Below are 21,304 nucleotides of genomic sequence, written 5' to 3' on the forward strand. Positions count from 1 at the left end.
CTCTCGAAACTGGCCTCGAGAATCTCCACCTTCCAAAATCGATTTCTTTTCTGCTCCTTCAGATCCATATCTTTCCACTTCCTCGAGCCGTACATCCTTCCTCCTTAAAATAGAAGAAAATTACTCTCGACTTCTCCCCATCATTTTGACTGAAACTATTATTCCTCCAAACCACTGTACTGCTTTTTTCCCCTCTAACTCAAAATTTTCTTATTTAATATTCCTGGCCAATATTCCTGCAACATATCGCGGATCTTATGTCCCACTTACATCCCTTCAACTTGTATACATGATCTGGGGAAATGCTTTCTTAAGCTTGTCTATCCTCTTGGCACTTAATTCTTGTAATGGTTTGACGTTTCGGAAATCTCTGCGCAGGCTTTACTACGGCACTTGGTCTTTCAAAGTTGGTCTTTCTGGTATCCTTGGTCGTTCTTCCTCTTGCAGCTGACTCTCTGATGGTTGGTTCTCTTTCTTCTAAATCTCTCGTCGTTCTCTTCTTACTTCTACAGTCGTCGGGTCTCTTCCATCTAACTTTCCGCCAATAATCCCACATCTTCGTCGTCGGTACTTCCACTTTCAGCTTTCTGAGCGTCGACCCTCCTGTCTCTAACATCTCGGTCGTCGATTCTACTTTTAACACTTGACTAACCCCCGAGATGTCCGACATACCGACTCTTCGACTTGGTCTTCCAGTTCACGCTAAACTTTCCGGCGAGCTCTTTCGAAACGCTGGAACAACTACGATAATTACCCTCACTAACATTGTGTGTCGAGTGCGCAAGTACTTTGCGCCCGAGAAGTGCCAATTATGTAGGTTACACGAGTACACCCGTCCACGTGCATGTGCACGGGTGTACTTGGTCGGTACCACCTTATGTAACGAATGTGCAAAAAACCGTACTCGATGCTTCTCTCCTTCACGATTGCACGCATTTCCTCGCGTCGACTCTTGATCGAGGAAATATCTTAATTACGCGCAAACTACGAAACAAAGTAAAGTCAACTGCTTTCGAGAGAATCCGAAAGAAGTCGTTTTAAGTTAGAAATAAAGGCAAGATGCTTCGCGAGTTTCCTGGACTCGAGGAAAGGCGTTCCGCACTCTGCGATTAGAGTCGAACGACTGTCAACGTCTTCCACGAGAGGGACTCGCCCCGCCTCTCCGGTTCGTCGGGCTCCTTTCAATTAAAGGGTTAACGGGGTCAATTCATTAACGGAATTATTTGTCACGTCAACCTTCGGCCGTGGCGTCGCAAAAACCAAGAGACTCGAGCCACTCTCTCGAAAGCGGTTCTCGTCCGTTCCGTTTTGGCGAATCGTCTTTCCCGGGACGGTAAAAATGTTAAAAAGGACGGCACGTTGACTCACTGTTCTCTTTGTTACGTTTAGTCGCGGCGGAAGAACCCAAAGCGGAGGGGGGACAACTTGGACGACTTGAAGCAGGAGTTGGACATCGACTTCCACAAAATCTCCGCGGAGGAGCTCTACCAGCGATTCCAGACACACCCTACAAACGTGAGTAACTTTTCAATTAATGCATCGGCATTATCATTTGCGATTCAAAAATCGGCACCCACGCCGAATTTTCTGTCACAAAATAATGTATCTCTTGTTTATGTATCGCCCGATTTCGGGTAGTCATCCAACAGGGAATTTTATTTTTCGATCAGCCTAATTTCTTTTGCCATGCAACGGGAATTTCATTAATCCGAAATGAAGAAATCCCGATTAAGAAATTTCACGTTAATCGCGATTGATGGAATCAGCCTTGGGGGCGGGAAAGGTCGTAGTAATCCATATCGATGCTTCGAATTTGCAGGGCCTTAGCCACGCGAAAGCAAAGGAGAACTTCGAGAGGGACGGGCCGAACGCGCTGACGCCTCCGAAGCAGACGCCAGAATGGGTCAAGTTCTGCAAGAACCTCTTCGGGGGCTTCGCTCTCCTCCTGTGGATCGGCGCGATCCTCTGCTTCATCGCGTACTCGATCCAAGCCACGACGAGCGAGGACCCGAACGACGACAACCTGTACCTGGGCATCGTCCTGGCGGCGGTGGTGATAGTGACGGGCATCTTCTCCTACTACCAGGAGAGCAAGTCCAGTAAGATCATGGAATCGTTCAAGAACATGGTGCCGCAATTTGCGACCGTCTTGAGGGAGGGCGAGAAGCTGAACCTGAGGGCGGAAGAGCTGGTCCTGGGCGACGTGGTCGAGGTCAAGTTCGGCGACCGGATCCCGGCCGACATCCGGATCATCGAGTCGCAGGGCTTCAAGGTCGACAACAGCTCGCTGACCGGGGAGTCCGAGCCCCAATCGAGGTCTCCGGAATTCACGAACGAGAACCCCCTGGAGACGAAGAACTTGGCATTCTTCTCGACGAACGCGGTCGAGGGCACGGCCAAGGGCGTCGTGATCTGCTGCGGCGACAACACGGTCATGGGCAGGATCGCCGGTCTGGCCTCCGGCCTGGACACCGGCGAGACCCCCATCGCCAAGGAGATCCACCATTTCATCCACCTCATCACCGGCGTCGCGGTCTTCCTCGGAGTGACCTTCTTCGTCATCGCCTTCATCCTCGGCTACCACTGGCTCGACGCGGTCATCTTCCTCATCGGTATCATCGTGGCTAACGTGCCGGAAGGTCTGCTGGCCACCGTCACGGTGTGCCTTACCCTCACCGCCAAGAGGATGGCCTCCAAAAACTGCCTGGTCAAGAACCTCGAGGCCGTCGAGACTCTCGGCTCCACCTCGACCATCTGCTCCGACAAGACCGGGACCCTGACACAGAACAGGATGACGGTGGCTCACATGTGGTTCGATAACCAGATCATCGAGGCCGACACCACGGAGGACCAGTCCGGAGTCCAGTACGACCGAACCAGTCCTGGATTCAAGGCCCTCGCCAAGATCGCCACCCTCTGCAACCGAGCCGAGTTCAAGCAAGGTCGGTTCCCCGCCCGGTTGTTTCTCGGCTTGCTCCTTGTACCGCGACTCGTGATTAAGGCTAATCTTAATTACGTTAGATATGTGCCGCGAATCGCATCCTTGGTGTGACACGTCTTGACTGTACATTAACGTCGTGATGATTCTATTGTTCAATATAAATGACTAAACATTTTGCCTGACGCTGTTATAGGTCAAGAGAAGAAGCCGATCCTGAACAGGGAGGTGAACGGAGATGCGTCCGAAGCTGCGCTTCTGAAGTGCATGGAACTTGCCCTCGGTGACGTGATGGGCGTCAGGAAGCGCAACAAGAAGGTCTGCGAAATTCCGTTCAACTCGACCAATAAGTATCAGGTCTCCATCCACGAGTCCGACGACCCCAAAGACCCTCGACACCTTCTGGTGATGAAGGGCGCCCCCGAGAGGATCCTGGACCGGTGCTCGACCATCTTCATAGGTGGAAAGGAGAAAGTCCTCGACGAGGAGATGAAGGAGGCCTTCAACAACGCTTACCTCGAGCTCGGTGGTCTCGGGGAGCGTGTCCTCGGGTTCTGCGACTTCACCTTACCATCCGACAAGTTCCCCGTTGGGTACAAGTTCAACTGCGACGACCCCAACTTCCCAGTTGAAGGTCTCCGCTTTGTGGGTCTCATGTCCATGATCGACCCGCCCAGGGCTGCGGTGCCGGATGCGGTGGCCAAATGCCGATCCGCTGGTATCAAGGTCATCATGGTCACCGGCGACCACCCTATCACTGCCAAAGCCATTGCCAAATCCGTCGGCATTATCTCTGAAGGTAAATTCCCTCTAGAACCACGTAAATCGTTTATCACTCCCCGTAATCGAATTTCTATCATTAACGATTCCCTTAAATAGGATGCTGCGTCAACCTACTGAGACCCGGATTGCTTCTTTTCATCTCTTCGGAGCATGCCGTAATCGAATTGTAATTTGAGCGATTTTCTCTATCAGGTAATGAAACTATCGAAGACATCGCCCAGCGCCTGAACATACCTGTATCCGAGGTGAACCCCCGCGAAGCCAAGGCTGCCGTGATCCACGGAACCGAACTCAGGGAACTCAACTCCGATCAGCTGGACGAGATTCTCAGGTATCATACCGAAATTGTGTTCGCCCGAACCTCGCCCCAGCAGAAGCTCATCATCGTCGAGGGGTGTCAGCGTATGGGTGCCATCGTGGCTGTAACCGGTATGTATAAAATGGGAAGAAATCTGTATTACCAAGCAACCTTAGTGACAAATATCAGGTACTTGGGCGTTGCGCATTTGTCCTCTCTTAACGATATATCCCTAATCAATAAATTTTCGCCCTGCGATGACGAAATTGGCTCTCGGTTTTATAAATTCTATAGGTAACTCGGTACCCCTAGATATGAAATCACCAAGCTAGAAACTAAGAATTTAACCGTTTATTTATCAATTTCCGTTCGTCTTGTCAAAGTCGGCAATTATGGAGTCCATTGATTACACTTGACTGAAGGTATCGATTTTCCTTAGGCGACGGTGTGAACGATTCCCCGGCCTTGAAAAAGGCGGACATCGGAGTCGCCATGGGTATCGCCGGGTCAGACGTCTCGAAGCAAGCTGCCGACATGATTCTGCTGGACGACAATTTCGCCTCGATCGTCACCGGTGTCGAGGAGGGACGTCTAATTTTCGATAACCTGAAGAAGTCCATCGCCTATACCCTCACGTCCAACATACCGGAGATCTCGCCTTTCCTGGCTTTCATCTTGTGCGACATCCCTCTGCCGCTCGGTACCGTTACCATTCTCTGCATCGATCTGGGAACCGACATGGTAAGTCAACGACATGGCATGGAGATCCTTATTAATCTCGAGAACCGATTCCCCCAGACTAGAAAGATCGTATTCGACGGAGGATGACGATGCCCTCCGATCGGGTGACCTCCCTATTCGGGAAAGAAATCGGTCCTCGACTCCACATAATCTCTCTCAACAGATTTTCAGGAACCTCTCGCATATATTTCTCATACATGTCCCATATACATCGATTAATCTCTTAAGTTAGTATAACCCTTATTTCGAAATAACGTCCCTCGAGCTGGCTACGAGCCTACAGAAACGCCAACGACGTTCCCTCGAAGAAGGCAGAGCAGGACCCTGACATTTGAGGTGGTTCCCTGATCGACTCAAACCTGGAATGCTGATTGGCAGGTACCTGCCATCTCTCTGGCGTACGAGCATGCGGAATCGGACATAATGAAGAGGAGACCTCGGGACCCGGACCACGACAACCTCGTCAATGAAAGGTTTCTCGAGCCCGAGTTGGCAGCAGTAGCGAGAGAGCAAAGCCCACCGATAACCATTTCCAATGCTTCTTTGACACGTAACAGCAGATTCGCTGCAGTAGTGCCAGGCAGAGCTCCTGCGCGCAGCTGCGAAGGTCAGCTGCAGGCGTAGCAGATGTATATAGCGTCGGTGCCTTAGATAATGGAAATGGAGCTAATTCCCAGTAGATATTTCTCTCGGCTCTCCAGGATGGATTGACCCCCAACCATCGTATACCCAGGAGTTGGCCAACTTTCGCAAATGATTATCTTTTTATTCCCTCAAGGACTAGGCTACTCCGGGTTGCGATGCGCATCCCAGGGTACCTTTGGTCTCATTTTCCTTAAGGATCTTTATTTCCAGGACCATGAAAGAGTTGCAGTTTCCTGGGAACAATCTGCTCGACGTATCTATCCACCTCGTGAATCTCCTCCGATTCTCCCGTCACCCCCTTGTACCGCCTTCTTCCACCGATCACCGTTCTCCATTGTGTCGCATCGTTTAATTTATTTCATTTGATTTGCCAGATATCCCGACAATTAGCCGATGCGCGAGGATGCTGAACGATCGCGCTCGATTGGTCCTGAGAGTCCTCGATCCTTTGGGCAGCCCCGGGGAGAACTCTCAGCCGGATTTGTCCACGTTCAGTGTCCTCGCCTCGGAGCAATCACGCCCGATCATGTAACGGCATTGTTATTGAGCTTGTTGATAATATGACGTCAGGTACCCGCCATCTCGCTAGCCTACGAGGAGGCAGAGAGCGATATTATGAAGCGACAACCACGAAACCCCTTCACTGACAAGCTAGTTAACGAAAGGTAACACATTACACCATACGAAATCCACACGGCACACCGAGGTCCCTCGATGGAAAGAGTCGCCGCGACCGTGGCTGACTCTGAATCTCGATCTATCGATCTCGGATCGGCCTCGTTTCCAATAGATCCTTCAGAAAATAATTTATCCAAAACGCAAGAAAAAGAAAATAGAATTGATAAGGATAAAGTTTTACTCTTGGGATGATATTGAGAAGTGTCATGGAAGTGGATCTCTCTTTTATTATCATTATTTTTCTTAAATAATGGGGATTTAATTCAGAGATCGAGGGGAACTCCGAAAGGAAAATCCTTGACCTCGTCGCGGTGACTCTGGCCTGGTCGACCTTGACCGTACACTATTTATTAATATCCTATGGTTATACTTAGTAGTTAGTTATTCTATTTCATATTGTCTTCCTTTAAACTCAACACCGAGAAAGCACACTCGACATCACCTATATTGATCTCTTTCTCTTTTTTCTCTTTCTATCTTTTTTCGCCCGTCAATCGATACCCACGTATGACAGGGGTTTTTGTACGGGGTTCGACCGATTTGCGGGCAAATTAGTCCCTACATTTTGATTTTTTTTTTTTTTTTATTAACTTGATTCCTGTATTTTTCTTCCTCGGAATCAAGGCTTCTCTCTCACGACGGTAGATCCTGTCTTGGTAGAATTTCTTACAATACAAAAAGTCACTGTTAAGTAGACTTCTGTCATTTTTTTTACCGACATTGAAACGTGCTATTGTGTCGAAGTGCCTGAATATTATGTGAATTAAGTAAGGGAGTAATTTGCTCCGCCGGTATATAAAATTAATTAGAGTTACGTGGTGGCTTACACGGTGCAGGGAAACACAGAGGGTTACAGTCGAAGGATATTATTTAAGAGAGACAACGATATATCCAGTTCTAAGGACGACAACCCCCACTATATTCCCACTTTTACTCTCACTATTCTCCACAGAAATGCTATTCTACTGGCCGAAATTGCTCGTTCAAGATTTTTTTTTTCCCCCGAAAATCTGAAAGATATCTAGGTACCCGACTCCCGTAAGGAAAATCAACGATTAAAAATTACTTCTTTTTAGTGTAAATAAAAAAAAAAAAGAAAGGTCTCGAACGAACAATCGTCGAGCCATCTCGATGATTTCTCTTCTTTTCGCGAACAGTTCACCAGACGGTTCCACGATCGTGAAAAAGCTCATCATCGGTTAGGGTGTAATTTCATTTGTCAAGGTAAGCCATCTCTCTTTCTTTGATCATGCTCTCCTTTTGTCCAGGGTCCCAGGACACCGTCTCATTACCCCATGATCGCTTCTAATCGTCGCAAGAAGCCGACCGAAAATTGATTTTTTTCAAGTAATCCTCTGTCATTGACTTCTATGAATGAAAATTAAACAACTACGATCGCGTCAGCGAGTGACAACGTTATGGGGGAAAAACAAAAAAAGAAACAACAGGACGCAAGATCTCTAGAAAGAGAGACCATAGGCTCGATTCGCATGTCCGTACTCCTCTGATCCGCATTTCACCCATTGTCTCTCCCTGTCTAAATTTTTTCTCTCATTGACCTGTGCCTCTTAAGCCATCTCTCTTTCTCATTCTCACTCTCTATATTTTTCCCTACGAATTTTGCCACCTGCCCGCCGGTCGTACCGAGAAACACCCCAAACTAAATAGGATCCCTAAAATCACTCGGTAAATCCTCCGGTAACTCGAGGACTTCATCGGAACATCCGAAGTTTCCCTGAAAGACCTAAAATGGGGTCGCATAAAATGAGAATGAAATAAAAAAAAAATAGGGGATAAATCGGTACGACCTCGTAGGGCCGTCTTAACTATCACGTCTACGTTGTACTTCGTATTCTGGTTTCCTTGAGACGAATTATGCCTAGTCTGTGCCCCTCTAAGTCTTTCAGCCTCCCCACCAAATCCTCGGCTGTCTTTGGCATCGGTCCAGGGCGTTCTCCCGCTATGCCTCGCAGAAAGGACCGAAATTCACCCTCGATTCCACCGGAGGTCCCGCTTCCGACGCCCCTGGCTCCCACGGCGAAAGAAGGGGGATCGGCCCCGTATAAACGTAAAAGCGTATGCAAATTACACCTGACCGATTACCGGTGGAATCGGCGGGGTCGTCCCTGAACATTGTGGAATTGCTCGTGTTACGTAACTCGTCTCGTGATTCGTCTGGCCGTGTGTGTAAATCCGTCATGTCGCTGGTGTCACGTGTGACTTGTCAGCGTTCCATTCGGCCCGGAAGAATTTAACCGAAGGCCGAGAATCGAATCTAGAGGGAGCGAGCCGAAATTCTCGGAAAATCGGGAAACTCGAGAGAAATTGAGGGATTTTAGGATACCCGGAGAAAATTGGCCTTACATCGTCGAGGGCGCCACGGTTACCTCCTCGTCCTTGATCCTTCCTTACCGACTGTACCAATGTCAAAAGTTATGATAATATGACCCGTTATATATTCAACCCTCGTTGTTAGTTGGTTTTAGAGTCGGGTAGCAAATCCATCCAGCTACGTATGTACATATAGACCTGTAAATATAAATCTGTATGCACCTAACCGTACGCGTATACCTGGAACGCGTTTAACCCTTCCGGAGCATTTTCGCCATCTTGGTCGCTTATTTTCAACGAATGCGTGTACACGGATTTTTTACGTCCTCGCTAGACCTTCGTTCTTTCTATCGTGAACCAACGTCACTGGTTAAGGGAAGACGCGGTCTCGGGGGTTTCCTCAATTTGCACAATTTCCTGCTTGTGGCTGCATCATCTCGCGCTGTGGCCTGCCACTCTTCGATTTCAGATGTTCTCTCTAGCTTCGAAAGATGTGTTTCACCAGACTCTACGACAGTCTGAGGACAGGGATCGATCTCGTCCCGGCATGGCTTGTGGCGTCCCCGAAGCTTTGACAATTCAATTTTCAGAATTTGGCTCGCAGCTTTAATCGAATCGTGTTCCAGGTATACATGTACTGTTCAGTGCCTGTATAACGTTTATATATCTTATTTATCACTACAACTATACAGCCACCATTACTATACTATTTACCATTGTTACCTCTACCACTGTCACAGCTGTACTGCCTCTACTATTGTTACTGTGCTGCCGTTTACTTGCTCTAACGATATCTCTTACCACCTCTACGATGTATATGTACATGGATATGTACCTACCACCGCAAGGCACCTACGATTGGCCGAAACATTTTCTTACAATTCTTTCTAACAATTCTTTTCACAGTTTTATCATTATATTCTGTAATGCGCTGCCTACGCCGCTAACTTCCACCCCTCTACGAAGCGATTTTTTTAAGGGCTCGATTAACTAGGGATCTAGATTGAGGGAAACGGGAGACTTCGGAAGCTGTGTTCCGATGGAGCATTGCTTTTCTGAATGTGACATTTTTTTTTTTTAATTATTGCAGTCGTCAAACTCCTTGTAATCGGTTTTTATACCTAAAGCACTGGCCGTACGATCCATGTCCTGAAAGAAATTTGTATACTGAGAAACAATTAATTGTATTAAGTTATCGGGCATACTTGTTTACAATTTCTGAATTTGCTGGTGTATATTTTGGATCAATCTAAATACATCATTGCTGACATCGGAACATAGCTGGAAACCGAGAAATGTGAATTAGAAATCAGATCCAAGGAGCGATGTCGCGAAGTAAAATGCGGAAGTACGTGGATAAATAGCAATTAACGTAACTCGAAGAAAGAAAAAAAAAAGAATGTAATTGAAAGGAGAACGTTCTAAGTCGTATTCCTGTAATTTTGAGTTAACCGCAATTGCTATATTATAGAATATAATATTGCTACGTAATAATAAGCAATTGACCAAGAATCGTAGATAGGAAAATCGTCGCAACGATGGCATGGAAATTTCACGGATTTATTCGACCTTATTCTTTACCCTTATTTAGTGTGACAGAATTAAGAAACACGGTAAAACTACTCGAAGGAAATCGTAGCCAGGAATTTAAAGGCATTTTACTCCGCGACATCTCAGAGGAACGAATCGCAAGGGCGGAACGCAGTTGCAATTCCTTCGGTACTCTCGAAAGTTCCCACGATAAGAAAAGGATCTTCCCTTTCTTGTCGAGGCGGACTTCCGCTTCTCGAATGGCACGAGATAATTGTCCACGCTCTCGCCGCGTCAGTGCGCGACCGCTCCGCCATCTTTTCCGAGTTATTACTTCTTCTTTTTTAATGTTTATACCGTCAGAGATCAATCGTTACTTCGAATAACCCACGGGATAGAAAAAGAAAGTTTTCCCAAGAGATGCAAAGAGCGCTTTGGCACTGACTCGCGCGGCCGTGAGATTTTCACCCATGTCACAGAAAGGGCGCATTTAGGGCAGAGGTGAGCATTGACGTGAGATGACATAATGTTGAGAAATCGCTAGAGGGACTAATGATCGATCAGGAAGACCGGAGCGGACTCGAGTAGATGTCGCCTCGTATGCGCCCTTACGACTCCCCGATTTCTTGATACTTGTGATGACGGTGTATCGCTCGCATGTCGCCGATCGGGTCTTCCAACATTTTTTCTAATCGATCCGGTGGATGGCAGGTGCCGGCCATCTCACTAGCCTACGAGGCACCGGAGTCCGACATTATGAAACGGCAGCCCCGCGATCCTTACAGAGACAATCTTGTTAACCGAAGGTGGGTTCTCACTCTGCCCACCGTGCACATAGCACCCCCATGCATCCCCGAATCACCGACTCTTTACCCATGGAAACCGAATCTTGCTTTTCAACCAGACCGGAGGGTAGCCAAACTCGGACCGGTCCGAAAATTGCTGAATCTCCTGATATCTACAAAAAGTCGAAAGAAAAGCAGCAAGTGCAAAAATAGAAAACGCGGGTATAATTGGAAATCGGTGAAAACTACGCATAATCGTATAATTGTATTACGAACGACTCGAGTTTCATATTGAATTAAAAAGATTTTGTTTCAGATTTTTTTTTTTTTTTTTTTTCATCCGTAAAAGTACAATACGATATCGTGGCGCTCGCGGTAACATTGATAAGAGAGGAATTTACGCGTGGATCGGATCGATGCTCTGATAATCGAGAAATCTTATATCGTTTGGCTGCTCGCCGACGAAATTAATGGCACCGCGTGGATTCATTCAAATGGCCACGGAAACATATTGCATGATTTATTTTTAAATTCCGATTAAATCAAGAATTACATTTTTCTATCATTTTTATAATCGTGACGGGAAAAATTACTATCACGAGCGTTTTCGCAGAACTTGTCAATCGTTCAATATTTTTGAATTTCTTTTCTCTTTGGGACATAATACATTGGCATCTATAAAAAATGTCTTCCCAATTCCTATTTGGAAGAACAGTGTTCGGAATGAAAAACGGCGATACAAACAATCAGCAATTAAGCTGTTTGTTTGAATACTAATTGCATCTACCATGCGGTGCCTAGTACATGCAAAACTAAACACGTGACATACATTAACTCACAGCGCTACTTTTTTTTTTTGTTCCTTAGGATCTTAATAACAATTAATGGCACGGCAAAAATTAGATCTAAAGCTGTGGCATGCACTGAAACGTTCTAGAATCATCTGAGCAATGAACAATTTCGCCCAGCACATACAAAGTCTCGCTCTCGAAACATAAATTGTACTGATTGTTAGAATACTTAGTCGTTAGCCGGAATGATCTGTTTAGTCATAGATTTTGTGTTACTTAACGGAATGCCAAAATGCGCAAATGATTTTTTTTTTTTTTTTAAAGCGTGCATGGCCAAGGTAACTCCGCAGCCAATATGCCGATCTGTTTACTGTGTACTGACTTCTCTGGACAATTATTCGCGTACTTTGACTCTTGCCAACCTACTCTTATCTCTTCTTCAGCCATCGATACGAACCTCACTTCTGATCTCCTACAACTCTGAATAGTCCTAAGGTACTGCTTCCACTCTGTCACCAACTCTATATTACCTCCTTATGTCCATGATATCAATTCTGTAAGTTCACGACTTGACGGAACCATTCAGGACGGCTACGAAAAAAATCTAACACGCAGCTCTGTAACCATGTAATGACTGACTTCGTAAGGCAATCGTTGTCCCACCGATTTGTAATAATTTTTAATATTTGTATAGGCTAATAAAACGTCTAATTGCACTAAAGAAAAAATTAAGAACATGTCAGGGCTAAGAAATGCCTACAAAGAAGATATTTGCCCGTTTTGGAGGATACCTCACATTTTCTTTATGGCTTACATTGCTGACAAGAAATGATTTTGCAAGCACTCGTAATTTTGTCCATTTATGAGCGTAGTCTTCTTAAACGAGTGAATTTTTAATATTTGTATAGGCTAATAAAACGTCTAATTGCACTAAAGAAAAAATTAAGAACATGTCAGAGCTAAGAAATGCCTACAAAGAAGATATTTGCCCGTTTTGGAGGATACCTCACATTTTCTTTATGGCTTACATTGCTGACAAGAAATGATTTTGCAAGCACTCGTAATTTTGTCCATTTATCAGCGTAGTCTTCTTAAACGAGTGAATTGTCTGATAGTCCTGGAATAATTCAAACGCGGTTATTAAAATTAAACGATAAATCTTACGAGGTCAGTCAAGCTCTAAATGTCGCCTAAAAGCGTGTGTCTCCCCTGGGAATTTTTCCGACTTACCGGGAAGACGATCGGAAAATGTACTTTCTTGCATTTTCAAGAACGTACTCGGCAATGTCGTGAAAATCTCTCAGTGATTCAATGTGGCGTGTCAGTGTGGTATGTCTAAGCATTTATCGGAGACGATTGCAAGTCCATCCATTGTCGCCGCCGGTGAGTACCCCATTTTGACTGGAAGATTCGCTAGAGCCTCAGATCTAGGTAATACATCGGTGCAATGCGACATATCCTTCGGCTTTCTAACTAACCCACATTAGGCTCACTTAGTGATAAATAATTTAGAAATTAGCGCCACACCCCGCAGTTACCCGGTTTACGGTGGACCGCGATGGCATTGTCTTATCACGGCAATACGTTTCTCTCGACAATTCACGTACACGGCAAGCAGCTTTTTACGACGAGCCATCTAAAATGAAATCGTGACCAACTTGCTCGGGTAATTCAATGATATTTAAAGTGACTCTTCAATCGTTTAAAACATTTAATGTTCGATATGTAAATAGAAAACATTTTGCTTTTAATGATCGCCGTTAATTGGTGCGCAAGTTGGTTACTCCCACTGGGGATATACCTAGGGTGACTCGTAACAGGTAACGTCTGTAATGTATCAATTTACCTGGTCGTTTTCGGCCGCATTAGTCTTCCTAGTGTTTTCGCCGTAGCTTGTTCTGTGATATATTATTTATTGGTTTGTTTAATGGCAAGCACGTAGCCTGAGCGCACATTGACGAGCCACACGACACGTGACTCCTACATACGTACACGACACACAAGTATACATACATACACCTTGCCAATGTACAGCTTGCAGAACGAGCTACACGAAAGAGTTCCGACTTCGGAAAAGGAGTCCACCGTAAACCGACATTCGCGCGAAACGGTGAGACGAGAAGAACAGAACCTAACGCTTATCGCTCTCTCTAGGCTTATCTCCATGGCGTACGGACAAATTGGCATGATCCAGGCCGCTGCTGGGTTCTTCGTGTACTTCGTCATCATGGCTGAAAACGGCTTCCTCCCGATGACCCTCTTCGGCATCAGGAAGCAATGGGACTCCAAGGCCATCAACGATCTTACCGACAGCTACGGCCAGGAATGGGTATAATTGTCATTTTCACATTTCACTATAACCCAGCTGTTCGTTTATGCGTACGTAACGAAATAATTCCCCGTAGGATTCGAAGCACTTCCTGAGCAAAAGACGATAAAAAACGTCTCTCCTTGTTCAGGGTAGTTGATTTAAAAAATATCAATAGTTTTCTGATGGACTCCCGTGGAACCTATAGAGGCCCACCAAGTAAAAAACGTCATTCCAATTATCGCATTAAGTTCGATTATTACTGGCCTTGAATAATTATAATATAACCACATTAGTAATTATTAAGGGGCTCAGAAAAATATTCTAAGAAGGTTTTGCAACTCAGGTGGTTAATGGTTACGTTGTGGATCCATGAAGCGGATAAATGAAGAGACAAACGGATATAATTAAAATCAATCGGATAAGATTAAATCTTCCTTGGTACTTATGGGTGTATTATGACGTATGGCTTTATTTCACAGACATTCAGAGACCGTAAGACGCTAGAGTTCACATGTCACACGGCATTCTTCGTATCCATCGTCATTGTACAGTGGGCGGATTTGATCGTCTGCAAGACTCGCCGCAACTCCATCCTCCACCAGGGAATGAGGAACTGGGCCCTGAACTTCGGTCTGGTCTTCGAAACGGCCCTCGCCGCGTTCCTAAGTTACACCCCGGGCATGGACAAAGGTCTTCGCATGTTCCCGCTCAAGTAAGTCTCCCCATAAGTCCGAATTCCTATCAAAAGTCTTGTCCGTCCGTGGCCTGCGCCTGACTCAAGGCAGGAGAGATCGCGACGACAAAATTAAATTTAATACATCAAGATTGATTTAATTTTTCCGCCACCGTCGACTTGGATGAATTATCTCCGTCTCCGTCGGTCTGATTAAAATCAAATACTATAATCAAAATTTACAGTCCTTTAGCGCGGGTTTAACATCCATGGAACGGACGACTCCAAATCGACGGTGGCGTGACATTGATCCCCGTTAAAAGTGTCTCGGTTTCGTTAAAAACTGGCCATCCCGTTCCACAGATTCGTCTGGTGGCTGCCCGCCATCCCGTTCATGTTGGCCATCTTCATCTACGATGAGACGAGACGATTCTACCTCCGCCGGAACCCCGGTGGCTGGCTCGAGCAAGAAACTTACTACTAGACACACGACACGAAACACGCCGTATACCCACGCAGAAGAACACACCCCCAAAAGTCACTCTCTCTCACACACACACGTTTAACATACGGGGCGTGCTACTGGGTCTATCCGTACTGTCGCGTGGATGGTCGGCGGACATTAATTAGCCGAGTCGCTTGGCATTAGGTATATTATCGCATCGAATCGAGCGACCTCGTCGTCGCCGTGGCTACAGGCTGCGAAGTGGTCGACGTGGGGCGACGGGGCCCAGGGTACGTCAGGACTCTCGCGCGTTTATCTGACACTGTGTGTGACGTATCAGGCACCGCCACGGTCCCCGTAGTCCGCGTGGACGCTCGCCCGAGCGTCGGCCCGAGGAGGAACGTCGACCCAAGGGAGACGCTCCCCCGGGTGGAGGTCCCAAGCCGGAAGTTCCGTCCCTCGGAATTAGTTTTGAGAGCCGGCACTCGAAGAAGCGGAGCTGGACGCGGAGTCGGAGGCGAACCTGGAAGCGGAGCTGGACGCGGAGCTGGAAGCGAAACTGGAAGCGAGGCCGGAAGCGAAGCCGGAAGCGCAGCCGGAAGCAAATTGGAAAACGAGCAGCAGGACCGGACAAGGACGGAACGGATCAGAATTGGAACGGGACGCGTCGAGGTGTGAAATCTTCGGACGGGCCTAAAAATGCGGTTTCAACGAGGGGACGCGTCGCGACAAAAAGGTCGCGTCGTGCCGGAAGGCGAGAGCGAAAAAGAGAGAGAGGGACACAGATGTATCTAGGTAGAGCGAATCCAGAGTAGGATGACGAGGGGGTCGGAGGGGGATTGACGAAGGAGGTGCGGATGCGCAAAGGCGAGGCGGAGATCGCCGGGATTATGGAGGCAGATCATGTAGGCGTCTTGTGATAACAAGAAATCTTCGTAGCAACCTATTAATCATCGATCGGTAGAGAATCCAGTACGCTAGATTGGCACGCCCTAGGCTAAATAAATGGTGGACCCAGGATAATAAAAGAGCGTAAATAACGGTTAATATGCTAAACAACGTAAGCGCTACTACGAAAGCGAGGAGCGGAGAGGAAATAAGATAAATAAAAGAACAAAAAAATACCTAAAAAACACAGTATATAGACGTCTCGTGACACCAAGAAATCTTCATAGAACAACCTATTAATTATAATTCTAACGACGAGGAGGAACCAGTACGCTAGATTGGCACGCCCTAGTTAAAAGAAACGTAAGAAGACAACAAAAAAAAAAATATACGATGAAGTTATTATTAAAGGATATTAAAAACAGGAGGGGAGAGAAAAAAAAAAGTAACACAGACACACACACGTAACTAATTGAGATAAAGAAACGCGTTTGCAGTATTCATTATTATTATTATGGATAATCGTTCGGTTCCAGTCTTACTCGAGTAGCTACGGTCAGGTCGCATCGCGTTATATACTTCAGTAGTGGAGTTCTCGGGGAAGATCACCGGAAAGGAGGAACGGAAACACGGGATGGGAGCCACGAGGCCACAAGGACAGAGCACGTTTGGCAGATTCCGAGAGAGAGAGAGAGGGAGGCAGGCGAGGAAAAGGCGTGGGTCGGGGGTGGAACGTCGAGCCGATCGACCGGACCGGATATCAGCGGACACCGTCCGAGGAAGATCCTGACCGATGACCGTCGCGTCCTCGTCGCGACGAGAGCCGGCCCTGGATAGGAAAGACCGCGTCGAAGTTCTCTCCTGGCCAGGATCCAAGGGAGAGGACGACGTCAGGGAGCAGGGCGCACCACATTCCGAGGCTGACGGATTCGAGGAGACGGATGAAAGAATCAATAAACAACCAAACATGTTATTAACGCTAATAAAGATTTTACGATAACGAAAGAAAAAAGAAACAGGAGAGAGGGAGGAAGGGAGCGAGGAGGAGCAAAAGCGAGATGCCTGACTCCACGGAGTTCGAGGAGAGCACGAAGCGGCGATGGGACGAGGTTGTTGGGGACTGGGTGGGTGGGGAGGGTGGGGCAAAAGTAACACATTCTTACGTAGGTGAACTAAAGAGTAAACGGTAAAACATCCATTCTCTTAGGTTTCTTTTCATAGGTTAAAAGCGCCCAGCGGGCCAGAGCTCGCTAGAAATCATTATCGAGCCCCGGAGCGCCGAACGCCCTGTTCTCAACCCGAGGCCGGGGGTCCCAGGGGACGAGCCGCGCGTTCACCCATCCGGGCGTACACCCACACACGCGAGACGTACACGAGACGCTCTCGAAGAGATACACCCGAGACTCGACTTAATAATGCCTGCCACGCGACTTTTGGGGCCAGGACGAGCGGAGGACGAGCAGGGGAAGGAGCGAGCCTGCGGAGAGAGTCCGGTCGGCCGTAGAGCCACCCTCGAGCGGACGGATCCACCAAGGTCTCCCACCGTGAATCCACCGGAAGCGTTCGATCCACGGCCGGCCAAGTCCCTACTCTCGCGGCCCCCGGGTCCACCCGGGGGCGCGCGCGGTGGTTCGCGGTGGGACAATCGGCAGCGGGGGACGCCGGGGTCGACCGCAGGCGACAGGCCCAAAAACTACCCAAAGTGTTCATTATCCGAGACACGTCCTCGAGGTGTCATCGCACGTGCGCGCGCGTCAGAGATTCACGTCCTTCCGTCGCCCGTCTACCCGTCGGACGGACCGCGGGCCCGCGAGGCCCCGAGGTCGCCTCGAGATATGTTCCCTTTGTTTTCGGCGACCCGGGACCCGGCGGGATCCGAACCCGCGGCAGCGAGGAGACCGGGGGCGCGACCTCCCCGCCGAGGAAGCGCCGTCGGTCCGGCGCAGTCCCGAGCGATCCCGGATACCTCGGGCTTCCGCTAGCTTTCTTCTCGTGCGTGCCTAGAGAGAGGTGTCGGAGGGAGGGGACCGGTACCCCTGAAACAGGGAACGGGGGGGATCGACCCTCGAGCGGGCGAGGTTGTCTACAGGGTGTTCCGTGCCGGGGGACGTAGGAGCCCAAAATGCTTTGCCGTCGTGCGCCGCCTCTCACTTTAGGCTAATTATTTAAATATTAATGATATAATATAATATAATAATAATGATAATATAATACATGTTACAGTAAGATATTATTAGATGTAATTATTATATATGGTTAGTCTAGATCGTGTTGTTGATGAAAAAAAAAGCAAACAAACTACGTATAAGCGAGAACAAAAAAGAGGGGGAGAGAGAGAGAGAGAAAGAGAGAGTGAGTGAGAGAGAGGGGGGAGGGAAAGGACGAAGGGCAACACGGCGAGGGGAATCTCGGTCTAAGACCACGCGGCGGACTGAGCGGGACTGCACGCACGCGTGGGTCGACGCATCGGCCGCGAGGCGCGTATCGAAGTCGACGAGAGACGCCGCGACCGTCCTCCCTGGGGGGCGGGGCGCGAATGCGGGCGCGAGGCGAGCGTCCCCCTCGCGGAGCGTCTCGGCGACGGGCCCTCTCTCCGTTGCCTTCGAATTTACGCGGGGCCGAGCGGCCGACGTCAAGGAATTAGGATGGAGAGCGAGCGAACTGGGGGAAGGAAGGAAGGAGAGAGTGGGAGAGAGAGAAAGAACGAGAGGGTGACGAGGAGAGAGACTAGGGCGAGGACGGCCTCCGCGGAAATTCAGTCGGATCTACGAACGGGAGGGTGAGAGAGGAATCGAGAGCGTGAGCGAGAGAAAGGGAGAAGAAAAGTGGGCGCGCGTCGGGTGCATGTGAAAGGGAGAGAAAGAAAGGGTGCGAGGGATGAGCGAGAGAGAGAAAGAAGACGAGAGCTCCGTGGTGTCACGAGAACGAAGGGTAGACGTCGGACCCTGCGCAGCCCGCCATACATGACAGAATCATTGAATGATTAAAATAAAAAATTGAATAATGTTTTATTAATATTGTACATATTTTAAATAATTGATGATGGACAGACAGATCGCGCGTAACCGGGAGACCCGCGAAGGCGCTCTACTTAAGAAGACCGCCTTTGGGATTCACGGGGTCCCTACTCTTTCTTGTGTTTTTCGTTTAGCGCAACTTAACACGTATACACCCCCGCAGTGCACGCGTATCGAGCCGCACGCAGGATTCATGCGCGAGCACTCGACGCGTACGTACACCCGCCCACGCGATTTGTCGTCGAATTATGCGCGCGCGTGCTCGCCGATTAATATACATACACCTACACGAGGAGACGAACACATACCACTCACCGCTCTTACCTACTATCTCTTATACCTTCTGATTGACGATTCCTTTCGTATGTTTATCTGTAAGTTCTGTTTTCACCCGCGAATACATTAAGGATGAAACGAGAGACATTGTCCAACCCAAGTGTCATTACTTTTGATGTTAAATAAAAAATACATAATTATTATGCGCCTCTAATATGTCAAAAATCCTTCTATGCTCTCGGGGCAGGTAAGTACGAACCGATTGGAAAATTAAGATATCGATAAAATGTGTGAACTCTGATGTTTGGTTCGATGACTTTGTTAACCGAATGCATCAAGATCAATGATAACATGGTGCATGTATTAAAGATTTTGCATAGTGGGTTGTAGATATGAAACCATTTGTTTAGAATGATACGAGCAAACTATAGTTGGCAAAAATACTTTCGTATTTTGTTCTTACTTACACCAATACCTTTAGCTTTACACAACGAGCGTGCAAGGAACGGAAGTATGTTCCTTATGAACTATTATTTTGGTGGATTATGAAGGAAAAGAAAACCGTGAACATTATAAGTAAAAGTAAAGTATATTCTTGTCTACATAAAAGACGTTAAATGAACACAGCATGTATAATTATTCGGTATCTTGTACACTTAATTTTCGTCTGTCTCTCGAAATATTCTTCTTCCGCAGACGTTGTATATGTTTTTTCAATTTACCAGAATTCTTCAGTTGTTCGTATTGAGATATAAGATCTAACACTTTCTTTTCAGCTGTAAACCAAAATTATGCGTTATACTCATACGTATTAACTAAAGGGATCTTAAATACGTATAATTTATACTCACACTTCTTTTTATAGGTTGGCCTCTCTCCGTGTTTAATCGCCTGAATGATTTCTTGTTTCTCTTGGTATTTCTTTTCCTTATCTTCGTTGTGCCTCTTCTCTTCTGTTAATTGATTCTTTAACCTCTGAATCAGATACTTTATTTTCTTTATTACTTTGGGATCTTCCGCAGACTGTAGTTCTTGGTGTAATGCCTCTAAATCATTTTCACGTAACTTACTAATGAACCCATAGGACCGTTTAAATGCTGTTTCGTTAAAGGTACCACAGAGACTATCAAATCGGGGATCACGAGGGACAATCTTTTTTGTAGATACCACTTCTTTGAAACGAGAAACAGGCTTCTTTGCAGACATTTCGCGAGGTCTGTTTTTGTTCTCGCGTTTGAAGTCAACTTTTTTAACTCTTTGTGGTCCAAAAATCGCTTCATTGTATACTTTTGATCCTAACTTCTCCTTAAGTCTCTTCAAATCCTCGAAACTCATGTGAGAAAGTTCTGCCCGGATCTCGGTCTGTCACAAAATAAAATATTTTCAAATCAAAACGAACATGCCTACCAAGGTGAACCTAACCTCGTCAAAGTAAATAACCCCTTTTGTAATTGCAAATCACTCAGACGCACCTGATCTTTGTCAACATCCAGCAGCCTGTCATCCTCGTCATTCATTTTAACCCAAATTACAACGGTTAAGAATAATCCGTTGAAACAAGGCTCTTTTGCTTTGCTATTACAGAGATGAGTTGGGAGATTGCTCACGGGCAAAGTCGCGCGATTACGGTCTGTGCTGCCCTCGGTGGAGAATGCAGGCGGCTAACGACCCTTGCCCCCAACGGCAACCGACTCTGGGATCTGGGAGAGAAGGAGGGATCAAATCAGGGAACAAACCCTCTAATCGCCTATGTTTGAGTCTTGAAAATCACTCGTAAACCTAAGATAATGATAATTTTCTTGCGGTGGGTGAAAACTTAGAAAATTTGCGATAAAATGTGGAACGACGTGGAAAGATGTTTGCGTACACAACCGCTAGATGGTAGCGGGTCGTGCTAGCAGCGAAATATGGGCCACGGCCACTCTCTATTACTTTATTCTTTGGCCACACATGCGCAATAGGTACTAGAGTTAATACGCAGGTGCAAATGGTTCGCCATTTGACTACAGAGATGAGTTGGGAGATTGCTCACGGAAGGGATCGTGCGATCGCATCCTGTGCTGCCCTCTGGTTTCGTACGTTAGCTTTCACTGTTTTTTGCCGCCAAGGGCGGCGCAACGAATTTCTGATATTGAGCTCGCGCACTCGCGATAACGGTACCATCTACCAGTGAC

At 47.2% G+C, this 21,304-nt stretch overlaps 2 protein-coding genes across 8 annotated transcripts in view; one reads left to right on the forward strand and one right to left on the reverse strand.

Annotated features, from left to right (window-relative positions):
* The window catches only part of LOC105695265 (sodium/potassium-transporting ATPase subunit alpha), an 83,245-nt gene extending 63,912 nt beyond the window's left edge, over positions 1-19,333 (forward strand). For 5 of the 7 annotated variants that reach the window (XM_012416671.1, XM_012416675.1, XM_012416676.1 and 2 more), the window contains 9 exons: positions 1,390-1,515; positions 1,820-2,942; positions 3,135-3,737; positions 3,914-4,150; positions 4,459-4,760; positions 5,976-6,070; positions 13,675-13,849; positions 14,311-14,543; positions 14,868-19,333. In XM_012416671.1, coding sequence (XP_012272094.1) covers positions 1,390-1,515; positions 1,820-2,942; positions 3,135-3,737; positions 3,914-4,150; positions 4,459-4,760; positions 5,976-6,070; positions 13,675-13,849; positions 14,311-14,543; positions 14,868-14,988 — 3,015 coding nt within the window. In that variant the 3' untranslated portion in view covers positions 14,989-19,333. The other 2 variants (XM_012416672.1, XM_012416678.2) reach the window with 2 other exon arrangements.
* Positions 19,334-19,700: 367 nt separating this feature from the next.
* On the reverse strand, positions 19,701-20,798 carry LOC105695250 (ribosomal RNA processing protein 36 homolog). Its single transcript, XM_023431733.1, has 3 exons — positions 20,603-20,798; positions 19,982-20,492; positions 19,701-19,906 (listed from the first exon to the last, which is right to left on the reverse strand). The coding sequence occupies exons 1-3, from the start codon at positions 20,645-20,647 to the stop codon at positions 19,767-19,769; spliced, it is 696 nt and encodes a 231-aa protein (XP_023287501.1). The 5' UTR covers positions 20,648-20,798; the 3' UTR covers positions 19,701-19,766.
* Positions 20,799-21,304: the final 506 nt, after the last annotated feature.

This window comes from Orussus abietinus, unplaced genomic scaffold (genome assembly GCF_000612105.2).
Source record: "Orussus abietinus isolate OABI.00-Male unplaced genomic scaffold, Oabi_2.0 scaffold147, whole genome shotgun sequence".
In the NCBI taxonomy this organism is placed as follows: Eukaryota; Metazoa; Arthropoda; class Insecta; order Hymenoptera; family Orussidae; genus Orussus; species Orussus abietinus.